Consider the following 26,739-nt stretch of genomic DNA (forward strand, 5'->3'; position numbering starts at 1 on the left):
TTCAACTATGACAGACAAAATGAGAAGAAAAAAAATCCAGAAAATCACATTGTAGGATTTTTAATGAATTTATTTAAAGGTTTTCACACACTGTTGCTGGTATTTTGGCCCATTCCTCCATGCAGATCTCCTCTAGAGCAGTGATGTTTTGGGGCTGTTGCTGGGCAACACGGACTTTCCCTCCAAAGATTTTCTATGGGGTTGAGATCTGGAGACTAGCTAGGCCACTCCAGGACCTTGAAATGCTTCTTACGAAGCCACTCCTTCGTTGCCCAGGCGGTGTGTTTGGGATCATTGTCATGCTGAAAGACCCAGCCACGTTTCATCTTCAATGCCCTTGCTGATGGAAGGAGGTTTTCACTCAAAATCTCACAATACATGGCCCCATTCATTCTTTCCTTTACACGGATCAGTCGTCCTGGTCCTTTTGCAGAAAAGCAGCCCCAAAGCATGATGTTTCCACCCCCATGCTTCACAGTAGGTATGGTGTTCTTTGGATGCAACTCAGCATTCTTTGTCCTCCAAACACGACAAGTTGAGTTTACCAAAAAGTTATATTTTGGTTTCATCTAACCATATGACATTCTCCCAATCTTCTTCTGGATCATCCAAATGCTCTCTAGCAAACTTCAGACGGGCCTGGACATGTACTGGCTTAAGCAGGGGGACACGTCTGGCACTGCAGGATTTGAGTCCCTGGCGGCATAGTGTGTTACTGATGGTAGGCTTTCTTACTTTGGTCCCAGCTCTCTGCAGGTCATTCACTAGGTCCCCCCGTGTAGTTCTGGGATTTTTGCTCACCGTTCTTGTGATAATTTTGACCCCACGGGGTGAGATCTTACGTGGAGCCCCAGATCGAGGGAGATTATCAGTGGTCTTGTATGTCTTCCATTTCCTAATAATTGCTCCCACAGTTGATTTCTTCAAACCAAGCTGCTTACCTATTGCAGATTCAGTCTTCCCAGCCTGGTGCAGGTCTACAATTTTGTTTCTGTTGTCCTTTGACAGCTCTTTGGTCTTGGCCATAGTGAAGTTTGGAGTGTGACTGTTTGAGGTTGTGGACAGGTGTCTTTTATACTGATAACAAGTTCAAACAGGTGCCATTAATACAGATAACGAGTGGAGGACAGAGGAGCCTCTTAAAGAAGAATTTACAGGTCTGTGAGAGCCAGAAATCTTGCTTGTTCGTAGGTGACCAAATACTTATTTTCCACCATAATTTGCAAATAAATTCATTAAAAATCCTACAATGTGATTTCCTGGATTTTTTTTCTCTCATTTTGTCTGTCATAGTTTGTCATACCTATGATGAAAATTACAGGCCTCTCTCATCTTTTTAAGTGGGAGAACTTGCACAATTGGTGGCTGACTAAATACTTTCTTGCCCCACTGTATGTAATGTACACTGTATGTATGTATATATGTATATTTTTTTAACCTTTATTTAACTAGGCAAGTCAGTTAAGAACAAATTCTTATTTTCAATGACGGCCTAGGGTTAACTGCCTTGTTCCTGCCTGCCTGCCTTGTTCAGGGGCAGAACGACAGATTTGTACCTTGTCAGTTCGGGGATTTGAATTTGCAACCTTTCGGTTACTAGTCCAACACTCTATCCACTAGGCTACCCTGCCACCCCATATATATATATGTATGTATGTATGTATGCATATATATATATATATTTAACTGCATTGTTGGTTAGGGGCTCGTAAGTAAGCATTTCACTGTCAGGTTGTTGTATTTGGCACATGCGACATAACATTTGATTTGATTTGAAGGTCAGTCAATATGGAACATTTCAAGAACTTTGAAAGTTTCTCCAAGAGCAGTCCATAAAACCTTCAAGCGCTATGATGAAACTTGCTCTCATGAGGACCGCCACAGGAAAGGAAGACCCAGAGTTACCTCTGGTGCAGAGGACAAGTTCATTAGAGTTAACTGCACCTCACAGAGAGCAACGAACCGCCCTTGCTGTCTCTGCCTGGCCGGTTCCCCTCTTTCCACTGGGATTCTCTGCCTCTAACCCTATTACAGGGGCTGAGTCACTGGCTTACTGGGGCTCTCTCATGCCGTCCCTGGAGGGGGTGCGTCACCTGAGTGGGTTGATTCACTGATGTGGTCATCCTGATGTGGTTGAAGATATCCCTCTAGTGGTGTGGGGGCTGTGCTTTGGCAAAGTGGGTGGGGTTATATCCTTCCTGTTTGGCCCTGTCCGGGGGTGTCCTCGGATGGGGCCACAGTGTCTCCTGACCCCTTCTGTCTCAGCCTCCAGTATTTATGCTGCAGTAGTTTATGTGTCGGGGGGCTAGGGTCAGTTTGTTATATCTGGAGTACTTCTCCTGTCCTATTCGGTGTCCTGTGTGAATCTAAGTGTGCGTTCTCTAATTCTCTCCTTCTCTCTTTCTCTCTCTCGGAGGACCTGAGCCCTAGGACCATGCCCCAGGACTACCTGACATGATGACTCCTTGCTGTCCCCAGTCCACCTGGCCGTGCTGCTGCTCCAGTTTCAACTGTTCTGCCTTATTATTATTCGACCATGCTGGTCATTTATGAACATTTGAACATCTTGGCCATGTTCTGTTATAATCTCCACCCGGCACAGCCAGAAGAGGACTGGCCATCCCACATATGCTCTCTCTAATTCTCTCTTTCTTTCTCTCTCTCGGAGGACCTGAGCCCTAGGACCATGCCCCAGGACTACCTGACATGATGACTCCTTGCTGTCCCCAGTCCACCTGGCCGTGCTGCTGCTCCAGTTTCAACTGTTCTGCCTTATTATTATTCGACCATGCTGGTCATTTATGAACATTTGAACATCTTGGCCATGTTCTGTTATAATCTCCACCCGGCACAGCCAGAAGAGGACTGGCCATCCCACATATGCTCTCTCTAATTCTCTCTTTCTTTCTCTCTCTCGGAGGACCTGAGCCCTAGGACCATGCCCCAGGAATACCTGACATGATGACTCCTTGCTGTCCCCAGTCCACCTGACTGTGCTGCTGCTCCAGTTTCAACTGTTCTGCCTTATTATTATTCGACCATGCTGGTCATTTATGAACATTTGAACATCTTGGCCATGTTCTGTTATAATCTCCATCCGGCACAGCCAGAAGAGGACTGGCCACCCCACATAGCCTGGTTCCTCTCTAGGTTTCTTCCTAGGTTTTGGCCTTTCTAGGGAGTTTTTCCTAGCCACCGTGCTTCTACACCTGCATTGCTTGCTGTTTGGGGTTTTAGGCTGGGTTTCTGTACAGCACTTTGAGATATCAGCTGATGTATGAAGGCCTATATAAATACATTTGATTTTGATTTGATTTGAATATACCTTCCATGCTCCGCTGTAGGCTATTCACCCTACTCTCAGAATTAGGTATTGAATGTACTTCATAATTACTTAATTATAAGGAAAGGCAGGGACCTTGTTTTACTAGGCCAATGCTGTCTACAAATAATTTATTCCCATAGAATAGACTTCCACAAAACGTCCGCTATGGACATCATTGTCCTAAAGCGGGAAACGCTACAAGAGAGCGCCAAGAAGATGGTGTAGTGAGGGGCGGGAGTACCGGAAAAGCGAGGGAGAGGCGGGGCCTGCTTTTGTGTGTGTGTGTGTGTGTGTGTGTGCGTGTTTGTGCCCTCTCGCCCCTCCTCCTCTAGACAAACCACCCCCCTCAGCCACTGAGTCTGCAACTCTCACTGCCTTTCCTCACCTCATAGTCGGGAACAGAGGAACGGAATGGATACAGAAGGGAGCCAAATCAGCCTGTCCTCCGTGGACAACTCCCCCCACGACCCCTGGTAAAGCTCCCACACCGTCTCACCTGCGTCTCGGCCTTACTTGCTTCTATATGTGAGATAACCGCGGAGTTTGGTTTGTGTGGAGCCCACCCGAGCGCGGAGACAAAAGACAAGCATGCTTGTTCTGATGTGCTCTACCTCTCCAATGCGGTCCGCTCAACTGTGTATTACTGCCGCTCAACCGCGCAGGATCTATCTCTTGTTTATTTCTGCTATTTTCTTTTGAGTAAGGATATGGCTACGATTGCAACAACTTTTCCTTTCCATTTGGAGAGCACTGGCTGGTTTCATTATCTTCTCGTGGGAATTATAACGACCCGATTTAACCACTCGTGCCTTCACAACATGGCCGATTTTCTTTTTACTTTATTTATGTTATTTTGTAGGTCTATATATATCTATTAATTGTAGTTTGCTTTTCATCTCTGATGCCTGTTTTACGGGAATATGTTGTTATACACCACTTACTCTCGCCTCTATCTCCCATTCAGCAAAATGTTCATCGGGGGTCTCAGTTGGCAGACAACACAAGGTGAGCTGTCCCGCGAGCGACTTTTCAAAGTCCCTGGATGCAAATATAATACATAGATATGTGTATATTGTTATTATTACTCGCATATATACTATTTATACAGTCATTAATCCCATTGTTTACTATGTGAAGCTTCCGTAAATTTGTTAAAAAAGGACAGTTTATAGTTTAGGCTATACGCTGCCGAAATCAAAGCTTTCATTCAACGAGAATCCGTAGGCCTAGCCTACGCATGATTTAGACTAGGCTGAAACAGAGAGCCTAGACAATATGCGATTAACGTTCTAAATCAGTATAAAATCATTTAGCTTTATTTTGAAATCACTGTATATTATTTGGAGGGTCTGTTACCCGATGTAACAACTTTTTTTATTTTGATATTTGATTGAAGCAGAACTTCGTTGCTTTTGCAATTATTGGGATGTTTTTTGTGTGTGTGATATCGCGGTGTTGCGCTTGTTACAGCGTTAGTAACGCCATTCAATTCAAAATAATACGGGTTGTCTAAAACTCAGTGTTTGTTAACGGTGTTGCCTTTAGGTTGATGTCAAATGATAGGCTATATTCATCGTATTTGTATACCCTAAGTTATCACAATTGTAAAGTAAACATTGTCGTATCATCATATTATAGCCATGGACTGTCAACCTAGGCAGAGTTTAATCTACCCTTATCCTGTTTTCAATGAATGACGTCGCGACAGACGAACAACATCGCGGTCTTGCTCATTTGCGTTGTCTGTTTTCGTTTATCTAAATCAGTTATTATCGTATACACTCAAAGGACATTTCGTCTTTGGAAAACTGTTTGACCATACATTTTTTTTATAGAGGGATTGAATGAATACTTCTGTAAATTCGGCGAGGTGAAGGAGTGTATGGTGATGCGAGATCCCGTTACGAAGAGATCGAGGTAAGGAGGCGTGCGCGCCTCAGCATCTCTATCATAGGCGCGCACTCATGGGTTTATTTTCTTTTAAAAAAGAACATGATTTTGCGGTCAGAGGTTGAGTTTTGTTGTGTCAGACTGTTATTATAATTCAATGCATTGTGCTTTTTCCCCCCAGGGGATTCGGGTTTGTAACATACATAGACCAGGCTGGTGTGGATAAAGTTTTGGCACAAAACAGACATGAGCTGGATTCTAAAACAGTAAGTTTATGCTTGCACCTAAATGCACAAGCAACATTATTGCATATGGGGAAATTGTTCACATGCTATAAATAATAGTCCTAAAAATGTTTGTTATGGCATACATCTATCTATAACATTGTCTATATTTGATATGGATGCCGTTTTTCTTGGTAAGTCTTTTTTCTTCTGCCATGTTATGCCATAATGTTATACACCATGTGATGTATGAAAAGGTTGGCCCTGGTAGGAAAGTTTAGGAGAGTCTATGGACGCCTCCCTCTCCTCCCCTCCCACCAAATCCTGGTTTAGAGTGCGTGACATGAAAGCGTTCTTTCTTGCTGTTCATCGCCATGATTACCTGGGGACCGAGACGGGGAGGAAGAGGCTCTCTCTCACTCCAAAAAGAAAGAGTTAAAAAACATTAGGGCTGTGAAACATATTAAAGAAGTTGAGTTGTACGTTTGTAAAACCATTAAATTAAGTTTTAAGGGGGTCATCAAAAGTAAAGAACTGTTTTAGATTAAGTTAATTCAACAACAACAAAAAGTTTAACCCGAAGATTGGTGTCAACTAGTCCCCGAGTTCAGTCCCGGCATAGAATAACTTAAAAAAACAAAAAAAACAACTTATAATTAGAATGTTGATTTGAATGGCAATGTCATTCTAATTCAATGCATAACACTATAGTCTCTGAAGCATACCGGTGATGCTACATAGAGTAACACAATCGTTGATGAAGCTTACAGCACACAGCTTTGTCAGCCGTGTGGGTGTGTCTCCATCCCCCAACCCCCTCAATACACACTCTCATATGTGCGCACACAGTACTGTTATACACACACACTGCCTGGCCCTAAAGGGACAACATTTGACAGTGAAAGGTGAGAGCGAGTGGGGGAGGATGTAGCATGGAAAGGCTAGTTTGGTTACACGAAGCAGGTCTGTTGCCCTGGGTGAAATCAGTCACAGGGGATATTATGGTGACTCCACAGCCTTGTGGGACTTATGTCTCCATAACAACTCTCTTCTAGCATTTGAAGATGAATGCAGAATGTACTGCCACCAACAATGCAAAGTCAACCCATGGACAATAGCATCTGTGGCGATAACTTAAATAATGGCAGTGATTGTACTACGTTGTTTTACAGGTCCTTAATTATATGGAATTGGAGTTTTTCAGTTACAATTAGTCGCTTAAATGTGGTTCCCATTTTATGATGTAATAAAACCCCTAGGAGGATGTTTCAGAAAGGAGCAAATGCACTGATGTTATAGCTACAATCTGGATTCTAGAGTAATCACAGTAAAATGAGTTTTACAGTCAACATATTGTCAGAACATAGACGTATGTTTTTGAAGGCATTGAGTTTGATTCATACGACTAAACCACTAATCCAAATGTATCACCTGTTCAAGACAGATACAAATACTATTAAGTTAAATATCCAATAAATATATCGCACCATTTATATTTTCTTGTATGCTTGACCAAGGTGGCAATGTGTTTTTGTGTAACCCTTTAGTATTTTACACTTCAGAGCTGGTTTGACATCAGTAGAAGTAGAGTGTCATGGCAATATATCTGTGGATCCTAGTTACAGTAGGTCTTGTATTGTCAGAAGTCTGATTCTTGAATATCTTATGAGGTAGGTGAGCTTTGAGGACCTGGCCTCCACTATGTCGATGTGTGTGTACGCTACGCATGCATGTGTAAAGGTGTGATGGTCAATAGGGTTGAATGGTCGACTAGGCAGGGACATCGTTATTGAAAAATACTATTGTATTTTGATAGATTACAATATTTTGCTGCAGCTCACAGTGTTATGTTTGGTGTGCTGAAATGGTCCAGTGTGCTGTTTTTTTTTTAAGTATTGGAGAAGCATAACATATAGTAAGTCAATTGATAAATTATGGTACTGTGTAATTGGAAGAAAAATGGATCCTTTCTATCTCTCACTTTTTTCTCTTCAATTGTTTTTTCATTTCTCAATGACTCTCACCTTCTCTTTCACAGACTATTCACATCTTTCAGTCTGTCCCCTTGTACCATCTCTTCTCCTTTTCTCATTAACCTTTACCTTCCCAACAGTCTCCATCCAAACCGTTTCCCCCTCTCTCTCCCTTGTCGGTGGCTATTGTTTGACCAGCATGAGATGAGAAGGAGAGTGAAATTCCTTTCTGGAATTAATTTCATGCTCACCCCATGGAGGGTGAGAAAGAAACGGAGAGAGAGAGAGAAAGGACAAGGTAAATGAGACGTTTTGGCAGTAGGAATTTGGGCCAAGTGTAAGCACTCTGAAAAGCGGTGACAAAATGTTTGACACAGTGAAAACAAAGAGCTAGGGACAAACAGAAGAGTGGTGCTTTATTTTTTTACCAACTACATGATTATGAACGTCTATGTTACTCTTTTGAAAGTCTATGTTACTTTTTGTAATGTGGATGGAAAATATAGCACTGTCTAATCATATATAAGGCCAGGATGTGTGCGGATGAAACATATTTGATTAAATTATGCAGGGATGGCACGGGGAGATTTGCGTGAAAATTTGAGTTACTCGCCCATATCTCAAGTTAGGCCTTCGGCCCTCAGAAACCAACATCTAGACAACTTTCATGTTGTTATTGACAATGACAGTATTGACCAATGTAATGCTTTTTTTATGAGTGAGGCAGATTGGTAATGTTGTTTGAGCATGAAGACAGAGTTCTACTTGTTTGGTTGCTTCAGAGGACTTCACCATATGGCAGCAGTGTGATGTAGTGCTTCGTCTGGTCTAGAACAATCCAGGGTCGTGTTCATTAGGGCACGCAGTGGATTGAACTTTTTTTTTGTTGCTATGGAACATTTGTGTTTCTTATTGGAATAGTCCAGGTAGTCCCTCCCCGTTTCAGTCAGTTTTCTTCCATTTGGTTCCTAATGAACACGACCCTGGTTCCATTTTGACTATGCAAAACAAATCTAGTCTATTACTAATAGACTTTATCACATCAAATCAGTGTCACTAGTACAAAGTGAGTTTGGATTGAATGGATTTCCTATCCACGTAGTCACATTCCAAGCCTACATAAATTATTTAGAATTTATCATATTTTTTGTTCTAGCCCAACATAGCCAATTCTACCAATCAGCTGATTGGGTATGTTAGTGTTGCTGCGTTGAATATACCTCACGAAGAGTGTGAGAAAGATCTTTGGTTACACTTATTATTTTGTTTGAAGGTCTAGTCATAAACTGCTCATGAACGTTATTACATGTACATAGTTAACCATTGCATTAGATTAATACATGATAATGTTGGTTATGCTTGAGGCAGTTTACTGGCCTGTGTAATATTGCTTTATACATACATGTATTTACTTATTTTCATACATAGGGTACCAGTCAAAAGTTTGGACACACCTACTCATTCAAGGGTTTCTCTTTATTTTTACTATTCTATGTTGTAGAGTAATAGTGATGTCAAAACTACGAAATAACACATGGAATCGTGTAGTAACCAATTAAAAAATCTAAATATTTTGTATATATTTTTTTAGATTCTTCAAAGTAGCCACCCTTTGCCTTGGCGACAGCTTTGCACACTCTTGGCATTCTCTCAACCAGCTTCACCTGGAATGCTTTTCTAACAGTCTTGAAGAAATTCCCACATATGCTGAGCACTTGTTGACTGCTTTTCCGTCACTCTGTGATCCAACTCATCCAAAACCATCTAAATTGGGTTGAAGTCGGGTGATTGTGGCGGCCAGGTCATCTAATGCAGCACCCCATCAATCTGGAGGTGTGTTGGGTCATTGTCCTGTTGAAAAACAAATGATAGTCACACTAAACGCAAACCAGATGGAATGGCGTATCACTGCAGAATGTTGTGGTTGCCATGCTGCTTAAGTGTGCCTTGAATTCTGAATAAATCACAGACAGTGTCACCATTAAAGCACCACCACACCTCCTCTTCCATGCTTCACGGTGGGAACCACACATGCGGAGATCATCCGTTCACCTACTCTACTCTGCATCTCACAAAGACACGGCGGTTGGAACCAAAAATCGAAAATTTGAACTCATCAGACCAAAGGACAGATTTCTACCGGTCTAATGTCCATTGTTTGTGTTTCTTGGTCCAAGCAAGTCTCTTCTTATTATTTGTGTCCTTTAGTAGTGGTTTCTTTGCAGCAATTCGACCATGAAGGCCTGATTCACGCAGTTTCCTCTGAACAGATGTTGAGATGTGTCTGTTACTTGAACTCTGTGAAGCATTTATTTGGGCTGCAATTTATAAGTCTGGTAACTCTAATAAACGTATCCTCTGCAGCAGAGGTAACTTTGGGTCTTCCTTTCCTGTGTCGATCCTCATGAGAGCCAGTTTCATCATAGCGCTTAATGGTTTTTGCGACTGCACTTGAAGAAACTTTCAAAGTTATTGAAATGTTCCGCATTGACTGACCTTCATGTCTTAAAGTAATGATGGACTGTTGTTTCTCTTTGCTTATTGGAGCTGTTCTTGTCATAATCTGGACTTGGTATTTTACCAAATTGGGCTCTCCCTTGTATATCACCCCTACCTTGTCACAACACAATTGATTGGCTTAAACGCATTGAGAAGGAAAGAAATTCCACAAATTAACTTTTAACAAGGCACACCTGTTAATTTAAATGCATTCCAGGTGATTACCTCATGAAGCTGGTTGAGAGAATGCCAAGAGTGTGCAAAGCTGTCATCAAGGCAAAGGGTGGCTACTTTGAAGAATCTGAAATATAAACAAAAAAAGTTTGTTTAAAAGTTTTTTGGTTTCCACATGATTCCAATTGTGTTATTTCATAGTTCTGATGTTTTCACTATTATTCTACAATGTAGAAAATAGTAAAAAGAAAAGAAAAACCCTTGAGTGGGTGTGTCCAAACCTTTGTCTGGTACTGTACATGAATAGGCAGATTACTGATAATTAGCAATTATAGAGCAGTTTAGTGAAACCACAGGCCTTGTTAACCGTGCTAGGCCTGATTAAAGTTAGTTGGCAGCAATGCTAAGTGGCTCACCGAGAATATAATATTTTTTTTTCACAAAGGAAAACTCATCACCAGACTCAGAGTAAGAATAGAGATTTAGCACGTCAACAAAACCCACACTTCGCAACGATTCAAATCTGATCATTGAATTTGACTGTTTGTCTGTTCACGGACTGAATATTGATTGGACTCCGTATGGGTTGGGAACCAGGTTAGCATTAGCAGTTAGCGCTGTCCCAGGTCATGGCTCTATGGAGATTAGCTCTCTGGTGCTGACAGGGGCAGAGGAGACGAGGGGGGGGTGGAGCAGAAGATGGAAGGGAAAAGCAAGAGAGAGTCCCAGCCCTGGTCTGTACATGTGTAGGATCTTAATTTGAGCAGGTTTGCTACAGCAGGAAAATAATCCCGCAGACACAGAAAATCTGGCATTATGTTAATTCTAATTAATGGAATTTTTTTTGTGGGGGTTGATACATTTTTCGTAAGAGAAAATAAAGTATTTTTAAACATCAAATACACTACGAGTTTTACATTTCCTGCATTGCAGCAGGAAGGTTCCCCTTCAACAGGGTGATCAAATTAAGAAACTACATCTGTAATTAGTATGGATCTCAAAGGCACCTAATCCGATTGAAGGAAACAAACCGGATTGCGATTCTGAAGTACAGCCTCATCCCTGAGTGTGTACCTGCCCTCCTGAAGGAAGTGATAAATCGCACACGCGTACATGCACACACACATTGGTTGTCCTAGCCAAGACTTTGTGTAGAGTAGGGGGCCTCATTAGTGGACTTCGTTAACTAATTACTCTGCAATTGTTCAGCTGTGCAGATTGACCCCAATGGCCCAGACCCAAATCAAATTGCCGTCCACAAAGTGACATGCTAGCCTAGCTGCCTTCCAAACCTCTTAGTACGGTTGCTTCTAAACAGGTGTATTTTATAAAGTTTTGAATTAGGATTGGATAGAATAGCACACTTTCGTTAACTATTTGTGTACGTTTGTGTTTTCCTGGCCACATTATTTTTATTGAGTGAATGTGTTAGTAAAAGCAGTGCATGTTGTGCGTGTGTGTGTTTTATGTGTTTAACCGCACGATGAGGGTGTGTGAGTGGGGAGTAGTTGGCCGAGCCCCTGTTCCTCTGCGGGTCCATCTGTTTTGTCCCCTTTTGTCCTGTTAATTAATGAAATCAGAGGGGCTGCCCGCTGGGCCAGGACTCCCTGCTCACAAATGGGCGGCCCACTTTCTCATGTGGAGTTTTTGTTTTAAAATGAATAGCCACTCTCTCTCTCTCTCTCTCCTCTCTCACTCCGTCTTTCCCTGTCTCCCTCGGTCTAGACCTAGCTCCTTCTCTCTTTGCTTGTTTTTCGCCCTCTCCTTCACTTAATCAAACTCCTCTCTTTGATTTAGTTATGTCTTCACTGTGTCTTTATTTAGTTCATTCTTCCTTTCTTGTTCATTCAACCTCTTCCCCCATTCCTTTTCCTTAAAACCCGCACATACACACAATGAAAATACATTTTTTTAAAAGGAAAGAAACCAAAGGTGTAGCCTAACAGAAGTGCTGTGAGAGTATAATGTGAACGTTGTGAGATTACGATTTTTTTAGGTTCTCTGCTTTGCGACGTGTTGGCGACCATGTGCTAATGATGATTTGTAATGCCTTCACTTTGCTTGTTTGTTTCAGTTTTAAACATGTCTGGATGGGTTTGGCAGTTTGAGGTGACTATCGGATGTAGTCTTGTCTTAACACAAACAACTAAACCAATAGGCTCTGGCTCAATGGGATCCTCCTCTGCTCTCTAAAACCCATCAGGGTTGTATGTCACAAGGCAGCATGAACAAGACAGCCGGCTAACATTTATAAACACTCCAGTATAACGGTATTAATATCAGTTATTATGAAGAAAGAGCGTTGAATACGAGCTATTAAAAGTCAGTTATACCACATGCCATTTTAAGTCGTTCTTCGCGGTCAAGGACATGCCGAGTTGTTTCTGAATATTTATGAACGTTAGCTGGCTCATTGCTCCTGGTTTGTGGAATACGCCCATTTGGGCTGATGTAAAAGAGTAGCATGCTGAGTCTTCCATAGAGACTGTGGTGTAGGCCTACGCTCACTGTACTATCTGTACCTGTGCTCCTGTTTATTGGACGACGGTCTGTTCGCAGTGCTGTAGATCTGTACCCCGTCGTTACTTCATAATGTGATGATACTAAACCGCATGGCATGATGTAGCCTATAGCACTCTACTGTAGTACTCAAAACTTTGTCCAAAATAGACTTAGGGGTGTTGGTCCTTGGCTCTTTGTTGGGTTTTTCTATCTTTGTGACAGACATGCTTTGTTTTACTGATTTCTGAGCAGTAGAGGGGACATGAGCGCGCTTGACGGGAATATTTTGAAAAATAAAATGCCACTTAGCTACTGGGATGCTCGGGCTCTTGTTTGACCCAATCAGTGTCATTATAGACACATGTATTGGGTGACAAGGATGAGATAATCAGTTGAGTTCATGGTTTCGTCCCAGCATTTGGAGTAAACAAGAGACAGAATCCGAAAGGTGCCCGGGTGCTGAACAATCGAGCTGTTGTTCCACTCTCTGTAGTCACCTTCCTTCGTCAACTCTGAAGCCAGCTGGAGAGGACAGTCCTCCTCTCCGTCCAACACCGCTGGGGTGAGGAGGAGTCTCTTCCGTCTCACTCAAACAGCAGCCATTGCTGCTCCTCAGCTTGTTACCATAATATATAATAAATAATATATGTCATTTAGCAGATGCTTTTATCCAAAGCGACTTACAGTACAGTGAGTACATAGCTTTTAGTATACAGTATGTAACCCCGGCAGGAATCGAACCCACAACCCTGGCGTTGTTTGAGCCATGCTCATACCAACTGAGCCTCCAAGACCGCGGACCATGATTTGACTAGAAAGACACATGAGAAACCTGAGCCTTTATGCAAATCCTCCATGGCTTACAATGCTGTGCACGGAAGCTTCTTTCTCCCGTCGGAATTACAGCGCCTGTGAATATCAGTGTCGACATGAGTCTATTCCTTGATATGCTGTATGAATTTAAAGTGTTGTTGTGCTGCAATTATACAGCGATATGCTAGCCTGGTCCCAGGTCTGTTTGTGCTGTCTTTCCAACTCATATAGTCTGACCATAGGACTTGGCAAGACAGAATAAACAGATCTGGGACCAGGCTAGTGGTGTCTAGTCTGCCACTGCATTGGAGAAAGTAATATGTTTCCAGTGTATCACAGGTTTGGGGGCTGTCATAGAAATGGAATGTAATACCTCTCAAATACCGGAAACGTTTGTATCCTTAAAGTTTGTGGTCCGTTGCCTTGAACTGTGAGTCACCATTACTCGTGAGTGGTAGTATGGTCTCCAAATGTTTTTGTCTACCAGTTTCTAACTTTCACTCTCTCACTCTCACTCTCACTCTCTGTCTCCCCTCTCTCCAGATTGATCCCAAGGTGGCATTTCCTCGTAGAGCCCAACCCAAGGTGAGTTCTCATCCTTAATGGGGTTTACCCCTGGAGGCCAAGGTCCTATCACGGGAGCCTGCCGCACCAGATTTAGGGCAACAAGGGCAGGAATCCCCCCCACCCTCAGCCGACTTCTTTACTACCCCTATACATAAGAAAGGGAGGGGGGGGGGGCTCTGCCAGCCTAAAGACACATACACACATACATACGCACACAGTCTTAATATTAAGTCTGCTTGCAGAGTCACATTTTGTATTTGCATTGAAATAAATTGTGTTATTGCTGTACTATGTGGTTCCGAGTGGCTGGCAACCCCCTCCCTAGCTCCCTAGTGGTGCAGGGGTCTAAGGCACTGACTCAAGGTGTCACTACAGACCCGGGTTCGATCCCGGGCTGTATTACAACTGGCCGTGATCGGGAGTCCCATAGGGCGCCGCACCATTGGCCCAGGTTAGGGGAGGGTTTGGCCAGGGGGGCTTTACAAGTAGGCCATCATTGTAAATAATATTTTGTTCTTGACTGACTTGCCTAGTTAAATAAAGGTTCAATAAAAATAATATATATATTTGTACTGCTTAACAGTACTATCTTAAGTAATCTAGCCTTTTCAATGTGTTGTGTGTTAATGATCGTGTGTACTCGTTCTCTGTGTTGTTAGTTGGTGACCAGGACAAAGAAGATCTTTGTGGGAGGCCTCTCAGTGAACACAACCATCGAAGACGTCAAGCAATACTTTGACCAGTTTGGAAAGGTAAATGATGCACTGTGTTCAGACACGTTTGTTGACATGCTGTTGCTGCAAATGACATTACATGTACTCTATATCTCGAGTCAGGAGCTGTTCTCCGTTTTGCCAAGATCAACTTCAGACAAAGTTTCTCTAAGTGCCCTCGGTTTTTTCATTCAATGTCCCCTCATGTTTTCTCAGCCTATTTGTCTCCCTGTTTCTCTCTCTCTTTTCTCTTTCTGTTTCTCTCATTCCACATTTGGGTAAGAGACACGGTAAGCGTGGCTAATTTCAGAGACGAGTTGAAAGGGGTGAAGGAGAGAGGGAAAGAGGGAGGGAACACAACAGCATTAGTTCTAATCGATATTAGCATTTCTGTCTTCCATTTTGCTCCCGTTGCTGTTGTTTGAGTTGCTTCGTCTGTTCCATTTTTCTTCAAGCCAGTTAAGCCTATTTGAATGAAATGCAGTGAAAGGCAAACGCATGCTGGGATGACAGAGGGATGGCTTAAAAGAGAGAAAGGGGGAAGGGGGGAGAAAGAGGGGTGAAGAGAGTGAAGAGGCACCTCCTGGAGAGCGAGAGAGGTGTACTCGGGAAGGGAAGTGTTTTCAAACTGCAGGAGAGAAGAGGAATGCATGAGAATGAGAAGAACCAACTCGTAGAACTGCGAAGGGGGGGAAATGTGATGGCAGAAGAAAAAGTATTGTAACGGGATGAAGATCTGAACTGACCCCCCAAAAGTTGACAAACTGTCTGGAATCAATGGGAAGAGGAAAATAGGAGGGTTTTTTCTTCAAGGGAGAGGTATTAGGGAGAGAACGAGTGAAGAAGTTTGACCTAGAAGAGAGGTGTAGTTAGGGAGGGAGGGCATTGGCGAAGAGGAGGAGGAAGAGGGGGGTTCTCTAATTCTGAACTAATCTAATGCAACAGCTGCTCTTGCCACAAGACCCCCCCCCCCCCGCACACACACAACCAACCTCAGTTCGTTGTCCCCCCATCCCAAAACACACTCTTATCCACTGCATCTCTCTCAGCCTGTTGCCTTGGTGACCTGCTTTTAGCCTTTGTCCCTTGGTAATTTAGCAATCTACTCTGAAAAAATATATATATATGTAATGTGTGTGAGGCTTATACATATAAATACAAATGCACGTACTGGTCGGGCAGTCACACAGGTCTAACATTCATCGACTTAAAACAGTGTGTCCTGACTGTTTTGAGCAGCAGTGGACTGAGAACGTTCTAGAAAGACAGAATCACCATCCCCTTAATGGGACTTGATGATGTCACTTTGAGGGCGGAGAGAGGAAGAAACCGTTGGGTGTAAGAGAAGGAGAGGAAAAGGGTTAGAGGAAAGAATTCTGATGGAGGCTTGGATCTTGTGAAGTATCAACCCCCACATAGGAGATGCTTGGGCCAAATTATATCATTGCAGATTTCCACTTTGCGCTTCCAGCATTTGATTTCCACAGCAGAGTGTCTTGGAGAGAGTTTGTCACTTGATTTAGAAATGGGCAGTCTCGTGAAACCATCCGGCACACACACACACACACACACACACACACACACACACACAGAACTGACGATTTCTTACCATTTTGTTTTGTACACTTCAAAATCAGATTAGCATTCTGTGAGCTTTTGGGCTTAAATGGGCATAAATGTCAGTCTAGTGCAAAACGAAAGCCTTTTTGTCTTTGGTGTGATTGACCAACCGGATGTAACCGTACACGGGTTCCTCAAACGAGCTGATCCCACCGCTCACCGGCGGCCATGTTTGTCTGGGAAGCAGGTCAGAATCCCACAGAGACAAGTCTCGATTTACGCCCCTGCCGTGCCCGGCCAGAGGTCCGCTGTGCTCCCCGGCACTCTATCCCGACGTTCCCACTATCCTTTTCCCAGCCATGCTCTCCCAAACAGTACTGGGAAGCCATTGGATAACACTCTGCCTCAAAGTACAGTGTAAAAACACAGCCGTGGTGCTTCACTTCGAAGAGTCAACAAACTATAGGCCTATCTTCACCCTTCCAAAATGGATGAAAGAGGGAGGGGGGAGAGAGAGGGGTGGATAGGACAGAGAGGAACACGTTGGGTTCCAGTCAGCCATGTGAGTTGGCGATTAGAGGGCTTCACTGGACACTTTGTCTGCCGGCCTGTTTGGAGAGATGGGTGGAGAGAGGGAGGGAAAGAGAGCGAAGGAAGAGTTAAACAGAGGTGAGAGAGGAAGACGGTTGAGGTGAATTAGACACTGACTGTGTTTGGGTGTTTGAACTGAGGGATTGAAGCCCACATGTTCATTGTAAATAGGTCACGGTTTGTACTGTCTCGTAGCCAACGTAGCAGCAAACAGTGAACAGAGTTTTCTTCACTGGATGTTTACAAAGGGCTGCAAAATATTATTGGTTTGTCCAGTTTCTTTGAAATTGGCGGAAAGAGAACATTCCCGGATACAGAACATTCTGTGTGGAAAAAGTTGTCTGTCTGTACATTTCCAGCAGCTCTCTGAAACCATTCCCAGAAAGTTCTGTGACTGAAAATGTTCTCAGAATGTTCCTGAAAAGCTTCTTGTCAATTTTTTACGAAATGAGAATGTTTTGTGACATGTTGTAAAGGTGCTGGGCAGTGAGTGTGAGCCGTGCTGAGGTAAATACAAGACGCTATAGTTCAGCCAGATTGTATTACACTTCTCTGGACACAGTGGACAACAGGTTGTTTCCCTATTGATTTTGTCGAGGAGGCTCTGTAACAGTAGGTCTAACACTTCCCACTAGGCACACACTGGTTGAATCAACGTTGTTTCCACATCATGTCAATTCAATTACGTTGAACCAACGTGGAATAGACGTTTGTGCCCAGTAGTTTTTGTTTTTAGCACTGAAGACAATAAAGCTTACAAACTTCAAGATGTTAGCTAGCAAGTGAATTAGAATAAATCACAGTTAGCCATCCTCACTGAATACGGCTAAAGGTGACTGTTTTGTGTTCACACCTTCATGTGTCAGCCTAATACTAACGAATGGTTAGCGTCTAGAATAAATAGCGCTAATGCTAACTGGAGTCTACTTGCCTACTTGACCATGTAACACAACACTTATGATAACATGTCTCTGGTGCTGCAGCTGTCCACTTACTCTCCCTGTCCCGACTTTGCTGTGTCATTGGCTTTGGAGGACCGGAAGGGTGAAGAGTGGGAGGGGGGAGATAAAAACTGAATGAAGGACAGAGGGTAGACTGGGGGCGGGGGCTGTGTGTGTGAGAGAGAGAGAGAGAGATCATAGCGAGATCATAGCTCTGTTGGACTAACGGGTCTCCAACCCTGACCTTTTCTATATTCCATGCACACACGCAGTGACACACACACTCACTAGCACAGCTTGTGTAAACTTTGTTTATTATATCATTCAAACAAACTAAATATATTGCCAGTGGTGGAAAAAGTACCCGATTGTCATAATTGAGTAAAAGTAAGGATACCTTAATAGAAAATGACAAGTAAAAGTGACCCAGTAAAACCCTACTTGAGTAAAAGTCTAAAAGTATTTGGTTATACTTAAGTATCAATAGTAAAAGTATAAATAATTTCAAATTCCTTATATTAAGCAAACCAGACGACACCATTTTCTTGTTTTTATTTTATTTACGGCTAGCCAGGGGCTCACTGCAACACTCTCACTGTTTGGTGAGTCCGCCAGATCAGAGGCAGTAGGGAAGACCAGGGTTGTTCTCTTGATAAGTGTGTGAATTAGACCATTTTCCTGTCCTGCTAAGCATTCAAAATGTAACAAGTACTTATGGGTGTCAGTGAAAATAGAAACAGTAAAGTAAAGTACAGATACCCCCAAAAGCTACTTTCAAGTATTTTTACTTAAGTACTTTAGTAATATGTACTGCTTTCATTATGACACCAAATAGATGATCTCAAAGGTTAAACATCAAACTGGAGTCCAGAGCTTTCCTCCACTCACATTTCACCCTGTGTTAAGTTTCATTACGCTGAAAGGTAATGAAAATAGGAATGCAGTCATGCTGTGTGTCTTAAGCGATGGTTATACTGATGATGTCTCTCACTGGAAAAACATGGAGTAGTTTCACCGTTCCTCTATTAGAGGAGTTTGTGCTAACTTTCTTACCAGCAAAGGAGAGTAAAGAGGGGATGGGGTCAGCATGAATAGGGCTGCAGGGAGAAGAGTGGGAGAAAAAGGGGGGGGGGGGAAGCGGAGGGAAAGGAAGAATGAAAGGGGTGCGTGTTGACAAAGCCCCCACTTCTCTTTGTTCTCTCTCTCTCTCCCTGCCTGCCTCTCCTTCTGTCTGTCTTTCTGTCCATCCAACCCTCACTCTCTCTCTCTCCCCCCAAACTCTTTTATCCTTTTCCCTCTCGACCCACTCTTTCGTATGCACCAATCCCCCTCCCATCCTTATTCTGTCCTGAACTATCTCTCGCCTCCTCTCTTTTCTGCGTCGCCACGCAAAATCCATTTTCTCTCCCTCTAGTAAGTCCTTTTTCAACTTTGTCCCTCTCTCTCAATTCCCCCTTTCACCCTTTCTCTCTCTCTCTTCCTCACACAGTTCTTTCTCTCTGTAGTTCTATTCATAGTGAGAGTAGTGAGAGGAGGGTAAATTCTCCTAATTGAAATTATTTACAGGGTCTCTATGGGAATAGTAAACTTTGTGGACCAGGAGAACAAAGAGCTAGAGAACAGGACACAAAAGCTTACCCCCTCCCCCCCACCGCCAAACATACACTGAGTGCACAAAACATTATGAACACCTGCTCTTTCCATGACCAGGTGAATCCAGATGAAAGCTACGATCCCTTATTGATGTCACTTGTTAAATCCAGCTCAATCAGTGTAGATGAAGGGGAGGAGACAGGTTAAAGACTGATTTTTAAGCCTTGAGACAATTGAGACGTGGATTGGGTGTATGTGTGCCGTTCAGAGGGTGAATGGGCAAGACAAAATATTTAAGTGCCTTTGAACGGGGTATGGTATTAGGTGCCAGGCTCACCGGTTTGAGTCAAGAACTGCAACGCTGCTGGGTTTTTTACGCTTCACAGTGTATCGAGAATGGTCCACCACCCTAAGGACATCCATTTAACTTGATACAGCATTGGAGTCAACATGGGCCAGCATCTCTATGGAACGTTTTCCACACCTTGTAGAGTCCATGCCCCGACGAACTGAGGCTGTTCTGAGGGCAAAAGGGGGTGCAACTCAATATTAGGAAGGTGTTTCTCATGTGTTGTACACTCAGTGTATATATATATTTACATAGAGAGTGCAAGAGAGAGAGAGAGAAAATATTCCCTCCTAGAACTTGGGGAGTGAAACACTGTTTAACTTTACAGAGAAAGAACGGCCCTTTTCTCTCCCACGCTTTTTCCTCTCCCCTGTACCCCCTGCTTTCTCTCCTCCTCCTTTGTCACCTGTCACCCCCCTCGTTCCCTTCCTCTTTCTCCATCTGTTAGCCCCCTCTCCTCTCTTGCTCCAAAGCACAGGACCTGAAGGAGGGACAATGAAGCCCCATGCTGTGTAATGGCCTGTGTGTGTGTGTGTTTGTCCAAGCTCATCTCTCTCTGTCTCTCTACCTCTCTCTCTCTCTATCGCTCTCTCCCTCATAGGTCGATGACGCCATGCTCATGTTCGACAAAACCACCAACAGACACAGAGGTATTGCCACGAAACACCAGTCGACACACACTCACACACACACACACACACACACACACACACACAAACAAAAATCATTGTGATAATCTTCTCTCAGATCAGTTGGCAGACCATACTAGCTGGTTTGTTGGTGCAAAAGTAAACCTCTTGCATTGAGAAGTTATTGAAGAGCCTGATCCTTGGTTCAGCCATGCATGGAATGGCAGCATAGCACACATTGATTTGTAGTGTAAATAATGTTATGCGGAAACAAATAACACATACATTAACACACATTATCAGACTCTCACACATTGTTTAGATAAACACACACTCATGCCGATACACAGTATTTTAATGTGCGGGAGCTGTACTGAGCTGGTTAGGCCATAGTTGTTGGAACCATGCTGGAAAGGACCATGTGAAAACAAAGTATCTGAGCCAATGGGAGTACAGTTTGGGTCGGCCCTATAGTGTGAATCAGTCAGGGAGGAAAAAGTAAAGGAAGCCGAGCGGGGTTAATTGGTCAGCTCGTTTAATCGGGGCTCAGGCTAAAACCTTAGCTAATACTCTACCCCATCCCCCTTTACCACGACGACAGATTGACAGTTAGGGCACGCAAACCCGGCTAAATCCCCTCACAGCCTCTTGAGGTGTGGGGGAGGGAAGGGAGAAGGAACATGTAATGGAGTAGGGAGAAAAAGGGGGAGAGACCAGGTGAGTCTCAATACTTTGATGGAGTCTCTGCTACCTTTATGTTCTGTCATCTGAAAGGGATTTAATAGATGAAAGCAATTTTTTTTAAATATATAATATGATTTGAGGGAGAGAAGGATGGGGGAAAGAAGTGTACAGGATATGAGGATAGGAAAGAGGACAAAGTGAGTATTAAACATGGGTTTGTCCCAATCATTCGTTTCTTTCCTCGCCTCCTTCCCTCATCTCCTTTTCTTCCTTGGTAACCCCTAACCTGGAAGAACTAGACATGTGAAGTCATGATTGCATTCAGTTTAATAGAAAATGGAAACAAATGGCCATAGTGGAAAGTAAAGCAGTCTGCGTTCTTGTGTCCCTCAGGTTTCGGCTTTGTGACCTTCGAGAATGAAGACATGGTGGAGAAAGTGTGTGAGATCCATTTCCACGAAATCAACAACAAAATGGTATGTAGGCAGGCCATGTGTGTATGTGCGAATGTGTGCGTCAGTGTTGATAGTAAGGAGTGTGTGTGTCTATGTGCAGAATATTTCAAACCATTTGCATTCCACTCCAGGTGGAGTGCAAGAAAGCCCAGCCCAAGGAAGTGATGTCACCGACGGGTACAGCTCGAGGTCGTGCCAGGGTGATGCCCTACGGCATGGACGCCTTCATGCTGGGGATCGGCATGCTGGGTAAGAACAATAACACTGTCATTTAGCTGCCTCTAAACACTCTGGAACCACAAAAAAAAGCTTCTCAGAGTAAGGGTGCTGGTCTAGGATCAGTTTAGCCTTTTTAACAATGAATATGATCTACAGTATATAACAGGGGAGACCTACTCAGAGACGCTCTATGAATTTGTGGTCAGAATTGGAGAGCAGGGCTAAAGAGATGGGAGGAGCTGTAGAGGGGGATGTGTTTCAGTGGGATTCAATTAGGCTATGGCCCGCGGTGAAGTCATAGTATCTTGCTCCGCCTACAGGTCAGTTATGGCAACAGCATGGTACTGAGTTATTGTGCTACATGCTACATGAGGTCTAATATTAATGCAATAGCATCGTCTCCTTCAACCGTGTTCAGCCGTATCCCGATGGGTATTTATTTGTCTCTCTTCACAGGCTACCCAGGCTTCCAAGCAGCTACGTACGCTAGCCGTGGCTACCCTAGCATCACGCCTGGATACACCTACCAGTTCCCTGGTATATGAGCATCGCTCTCTCTGTCACACTTATTTATGTAGAGTATGAGTTACAGACGTACAGGCGACTTGAGTCTGTTAATTATCCAAAGAACTGGCTAGGTTTGACAACAGAAACAATGCATTGGCCTAGTGATCATGTCAGATACACACTGATGTTAGTTTTACGCTAGGTGCCAAACACACAGACATGCCTACACTTTTTACTCCATGTATAAACGCATATGGCAGAGTCTGGCTGCTTGTAGAGTTGTATTTAGGTTTTGATGTCCTCCTCCTCTCCCCAGTCCTTTTCTCTACTTCCCCTCCCCTCTCATGTGAGAAATAATCTCTGCTGCACTTTTATCTCCCCATTTTCTCTTTCTTTGACTCTGACCCCACTGCGCCTCCTTTCTCTCCTTCCCCTACCACCCTTCTCCCCTGTAGTCTCTCATACTCATTCTAAATTGCTGCTTGTGTGTGCACATGTTCATGTATGTGTGTGTGTGTGTGTGTGTGTGTGTGTGTGTGTGTGTGTGTGTGAGTCGATTGGCACGTGGATGGTGTTGGTATTAAAAAAAGCGCTCTCTTGACATTTCTGTTCTAGAATTCCATTTAGAGAGGACCACCCTTCTGACATCATCCCACCCCTCTGAGCTCACAGGTCAGTCACTCCTCTAAGATCTACAGGTAGCTCACAATCTCTCTCTTTATAAGGCAACATCGCCAACCTGTGGCGGAATGGTGTAATGGCCCTCCTTTTTCCAATCTGGAAGGGTTCAATCCTAACTTTGATTTTTTTTTTTATGTTTTTGATGAATCATGAAATTGACCCGAACAATGTTACGCTTGGATATTTTGTTCACTGTTTCACCATCTTTAAAACTGTAAACTGCATCGCCGTGCTAGAGGTGTCACTACAGACCAGGGTTAGATCCCGGGCTGTATCACAACCGGCCGTGAACGGGAGTCCAATAAGGTGGCGTGCAATTGGCCCAGTGTTGTAGGGGTTAGGGGAGGGTTTGGTCGTGGGTGTCTTACTTGGCTCACCGCGCTCTAGCGACTCCTTGTGGCAGGCCGGGCGCCTGCAGGCTGACCTCGGCTGTCAGGTGAACGGTGTTTCCTCTGACACATTGGTGCGGCTGGCTTCCGGCTTAAGCAGGCGTGTGTTAAAATGCACGGTTAGGCAGGTCATGTTTCGGGAAGACGCATGACTTGACCTTAACCTTCCAAGCAGAAAAAACGGGAAACTACCTGGCAATGAAATGTTTGCCAAACTTAATTTACACACTGCCAAACACTGTTTTGTAAGGCGAAGTATAGGTCAAAGAAGACATCTGAAATTGTCCCTCTGTCCCTCAGCCATTCCACTGTCAGCCTACGGACCAATGGCAGCAGCAGCAGCAGCGGCTATGAGAGGTAGATATTTCTCCTTCATCATTGTGCCTGTCAGTTGTCTATGTGTATGTGACTGACTGATTGACTGTCACTCTCTCGCTCTGTCTCTCTCCATCTCTCTCGCTCTCAGGTTCCACCCAGTCACGTAACGCAGGCTACCTGGGCACCAGCAGCCCTGGGCCAATGGCTGATCTGTATGCGGCAGCCAGTCAGGACTCAGCACTCAGCAGCTATCTCAGCGCAGCCAGTCCTGGCCCCAACTCAGGATTCGGCCACGGTCTTGGGGTACGTCACTATCATGTTTCACAACGGAAATTTGATTTTTGGTGCCTAATGAATATGACCCATGGTTGGAATATCGTGAAGAGGGATCTATAAGTGTCAGCTAAAGGAGCCTGCTAGGTGGCATGTATCTGATGCTAGGGGAAACCAGGGATTTGTTTACCAGTTTTTAATATGGAAGAGTAAATTATATAATGACAAATCAATAAAATGTTGGCAATTTTGTAAACCATATCCTTTCTTAATTTCAAACTATCTACCAGCTGCTCTGTCTCTAATCGTCAGTGTGTCTTTTTTCCCCAGGGTCCTCTTATCGCTACTGCCTTCACCAACGGTTACCACTGAGCAGATTTAGCAAATCACCGGGCACGGGAGGAGGTCCCTTCTGCTGACGAGCCAATCAAACTGCTGTGTGCCTACCCATGGCACAATCCGATTGGCGGCCACAGTTCAAACCCCGCACCCCCTGGCTCCCCCTGACTCCACCCACTGACTGAAGATCTTTTATTTTTTTTACTTCGGTATCCTGTTTTTCTGTACTAATATCACTCCCTCTTCTCAATCCCTTGTTTCTCCTATCCTTTACCTTCACGTAGGTTTATTTAATTAGATTCCAATGCTGTTTCTTTTTTAAAATATCGCTCTGGCAGAAAAATAAGTGAGAAAATAAAGTTTGTGGGTTACGCTCAAGGCAAACACACAGATTCTGTCAGATATGTTTTGCTTTATATTTGAGGATTTTTTTTATTTAATCGCAATGTTTTGATGTATTGTCTGTTCCGTTGACCTTTAATGTGTTACTGAGGTGAGCTGGAGGAGGAGAAAGGATTAGAGAGCGATGAACTGGTGTGTGGGATGGGTCTCCTTGTCAAAAGGGGTACCTAACCCATTTAAACAGAGGAAGAACAAAAATGATGTAATTTCCATTTTTAACAAACGTGTCACAGAAAACATGAAAAGAAAACTAAAATGTATATTTTGATAGTTTTTAAAACAAAACATTTGTAATATTGTTATTAATATTGAACACAATGATAATAATGATGATAATCGGGTAGATATTTTCTTCCGTAATTGGTTTTGAAAGGAATGTTTTATTTTCTTCCTGTAAAATATTGTATATAGATTTTGAGGGGAGGGTGAAGTAGGGGAGGAGGAAGGTTGGTGTAGGGGAGGAGGGAGGGGATGTTGAACTTTGATCAGCAGGCGGGGTTACTATTAATCGTTTGGCGCCAATTTAACTGGAAGTCTGCTTAACTACTACAACAATTTGTGTTGTACAGTGGCAGGTCATTTTCTATTTGAAAGTGGCTATCCCCTCAGCATTTGTTTGGTGTTTAGGTCAACAACATGCATTAGCAGGGTTGAGGACTAGATGATATTTGTAAATAAGACGAAATGATAAGACCCTTTTCATTAGAAATTGGTATCAAAAAGAGAACATGCTTGAATTCTCTTTTCCCTTTCCTTTCATTTAGTTTCTTACTGTGAACATGCCAGTAACTGATTTCTATTGAATTGGACCCCTTAAAGGCACAGTCTTACCAAGTGACATAACCATAGAAATATTGTTATTTGAATGGGGGTTCCTGTTCTAGTCATTTTATTTCTATGGACATGACATCCATGTATCCCTGAGAGATAAGGAAAAACTGAAGTGAGGCCCTGAGGGTTTTTAATTGGCTAATTGGCTATGTTGAGGGTGCATGGTCGGGGTTAAGGGGGATTGGGTGGGATTTAATAACACTTTTTAAGGGGGGAAAGTATATATATTTTTGCTCTATTTTCCTTCATTATGTTTTATTTTTTTTCTTGTTTCTTTCTTGCTGTTCTATGTACGGTCATATGGACCGTAGAAACAAATGAAGGACATATTTAACAAAGCAATTGACTCTTAAAAAACGGTTACATCATGGTTGTATTTGTCTTCTGATGACCTTAGGAGGTGATTGTGTCATTATGTGTGAAGGTGTGTTTGTTTGTGTGTGATGTGTGCGCGCACAATAGTGAGCTGACGTATGGAATTAGCTAGATTCGAAAGTTGACATGACATGCATTTTTTGACTGCCATTTTGGTACTGAAATGTTTGGCTGGTTCCATTTTGGTCTAACACCACGTATCCTATGTGTCCTTTCAGATCTAGGGACTAGGGGCTAGGCAAACTGAAATGGAACGCAGCCTCTGTCCCAGTCAGTACAGAAAAGAGTTATACACAGACCAGTAGCTGGAATGGAGGAGGAGACATAGTGGAATTGTCCCCTTTCTTTTGACAGAGCTATTTCAATGAAAATCAAATGAATTTTGTTGATGTTCCACAAAGTCTTCCACTAAACATGAACAAGAAGCTCCCTTTTTATACTGGCTAGTACTGCCCTTTTCGAACTGGCTGGGGCACTACACAAAACTACTGCTGGACACGAACACTGTAACTTTCTAACTTTCAAAAAGCAATACGTTGTTTTTTATTTTAGGAATATTAATACTGCTATTAATGGCAATTGGAGTATGGATAATTCCATGGCATTAAGACTTTTTTTAAGAACAAAAAGGAAATTATATTTTTCTCTTGTCCGATTTCGTTCCCGGTGCACAATAATGATTCAGTGATGTTTAAGATGCTGGGGTTTTTGTTTGTTTATGTTGACGCTTTCTTCAGGGTCGGAAAAGGGGCATGGCCTTGGTTGTTAAAGCTCCAAGTTCAAGGTCTTGACCAACACTGTAACTAAACTTTTATTTGGACTGTTCCCCACCCGCTTTATCTTATTGTATTTCTTTTTTTCTTTCTTTCTTTTCTCCTCTGGAAATGTCCATTTTAAAATTCCTAATAAATTATTTTAAAGCA

The 26,739-nt window shown here is 43.2% G+C and overlaps 1 protein-coding gene across 1 annotated transcript; it reads left to right on the forward strand.

The window, feature by feature from the left end:
* Positions 1–3,655: 3,655 nt before the first annotated feature.
* Positions 3,656–26,739, forward strand: LOC139370932 (RNA-binding protein Musashi homolog 1-like). The gene is made up of 14 exons (XM_071110829.1): positions 3,656–3,798; positions 4,290–4,330; positions 5,161–5,242; positions 5,397–5,481; positions 13,944–13,985; positions 14,627–14,719; positions 20,316–20,364; positions 21,421–21,503; positions 21,614–21,731; positions 22,158–22,238; positions 22,824–22,880; positions 23,579–23,635; positions 23,745–23,899; positions 24,200–26,739. Exons 1-14 carry the CDS (start codon positions 3,737–3,739, stop codon positions 24,239–24,241), a joined length of 1,047 nt encoding a protein of 348 aa, XP_070966930.1. The 5' UTR covers positions 3,656–3,736; the 3' UTR covers positions 24,242–26,739.

This window comes from Oncorhynchus clarkii, chromosome 17 (genome assembly GCF_045791955.1).
Source record: "Oncorhynchus clarkii lewisi isolate Uvic-CL-2024 chromosome 17, UVic_Ocla_1.0, whole genome shotgun sequence".
NCBI classification, from domain to species: domain Eukaryota; kingdom Metazoa; phylum Chordata; class Actinopteri; order Salmoniformes; family Salmonidae; genus Oncorhynchus; species Oncorhynchus clarkii.

Excerpts from the sequence above, each read along its gene's own strand:
- LOC139370932 (XM_071110829.1), top strand. The coding sequence starts at position 3,737 with ATGGATACAGAAGGGAGCCAAATCAGCCTGTCCTCCGTGGACAACTCC. Across the intron at positions 5,482-13,943 it reads ATGAGCTGGATTCTAAAACA|ATTGATCCCAAGGTGGCATT; the intron begins GTAAGTTTATGC and ends CCCTCTCTCCAG. Across the intron at positions 21,504-21,613 it reads ACGAAATCAACAACAAAATG|GTGGAGTGCAAGAAAGCCCA; the intron begins GTATGTAGGCAG and ends ATTCCACTCCAG.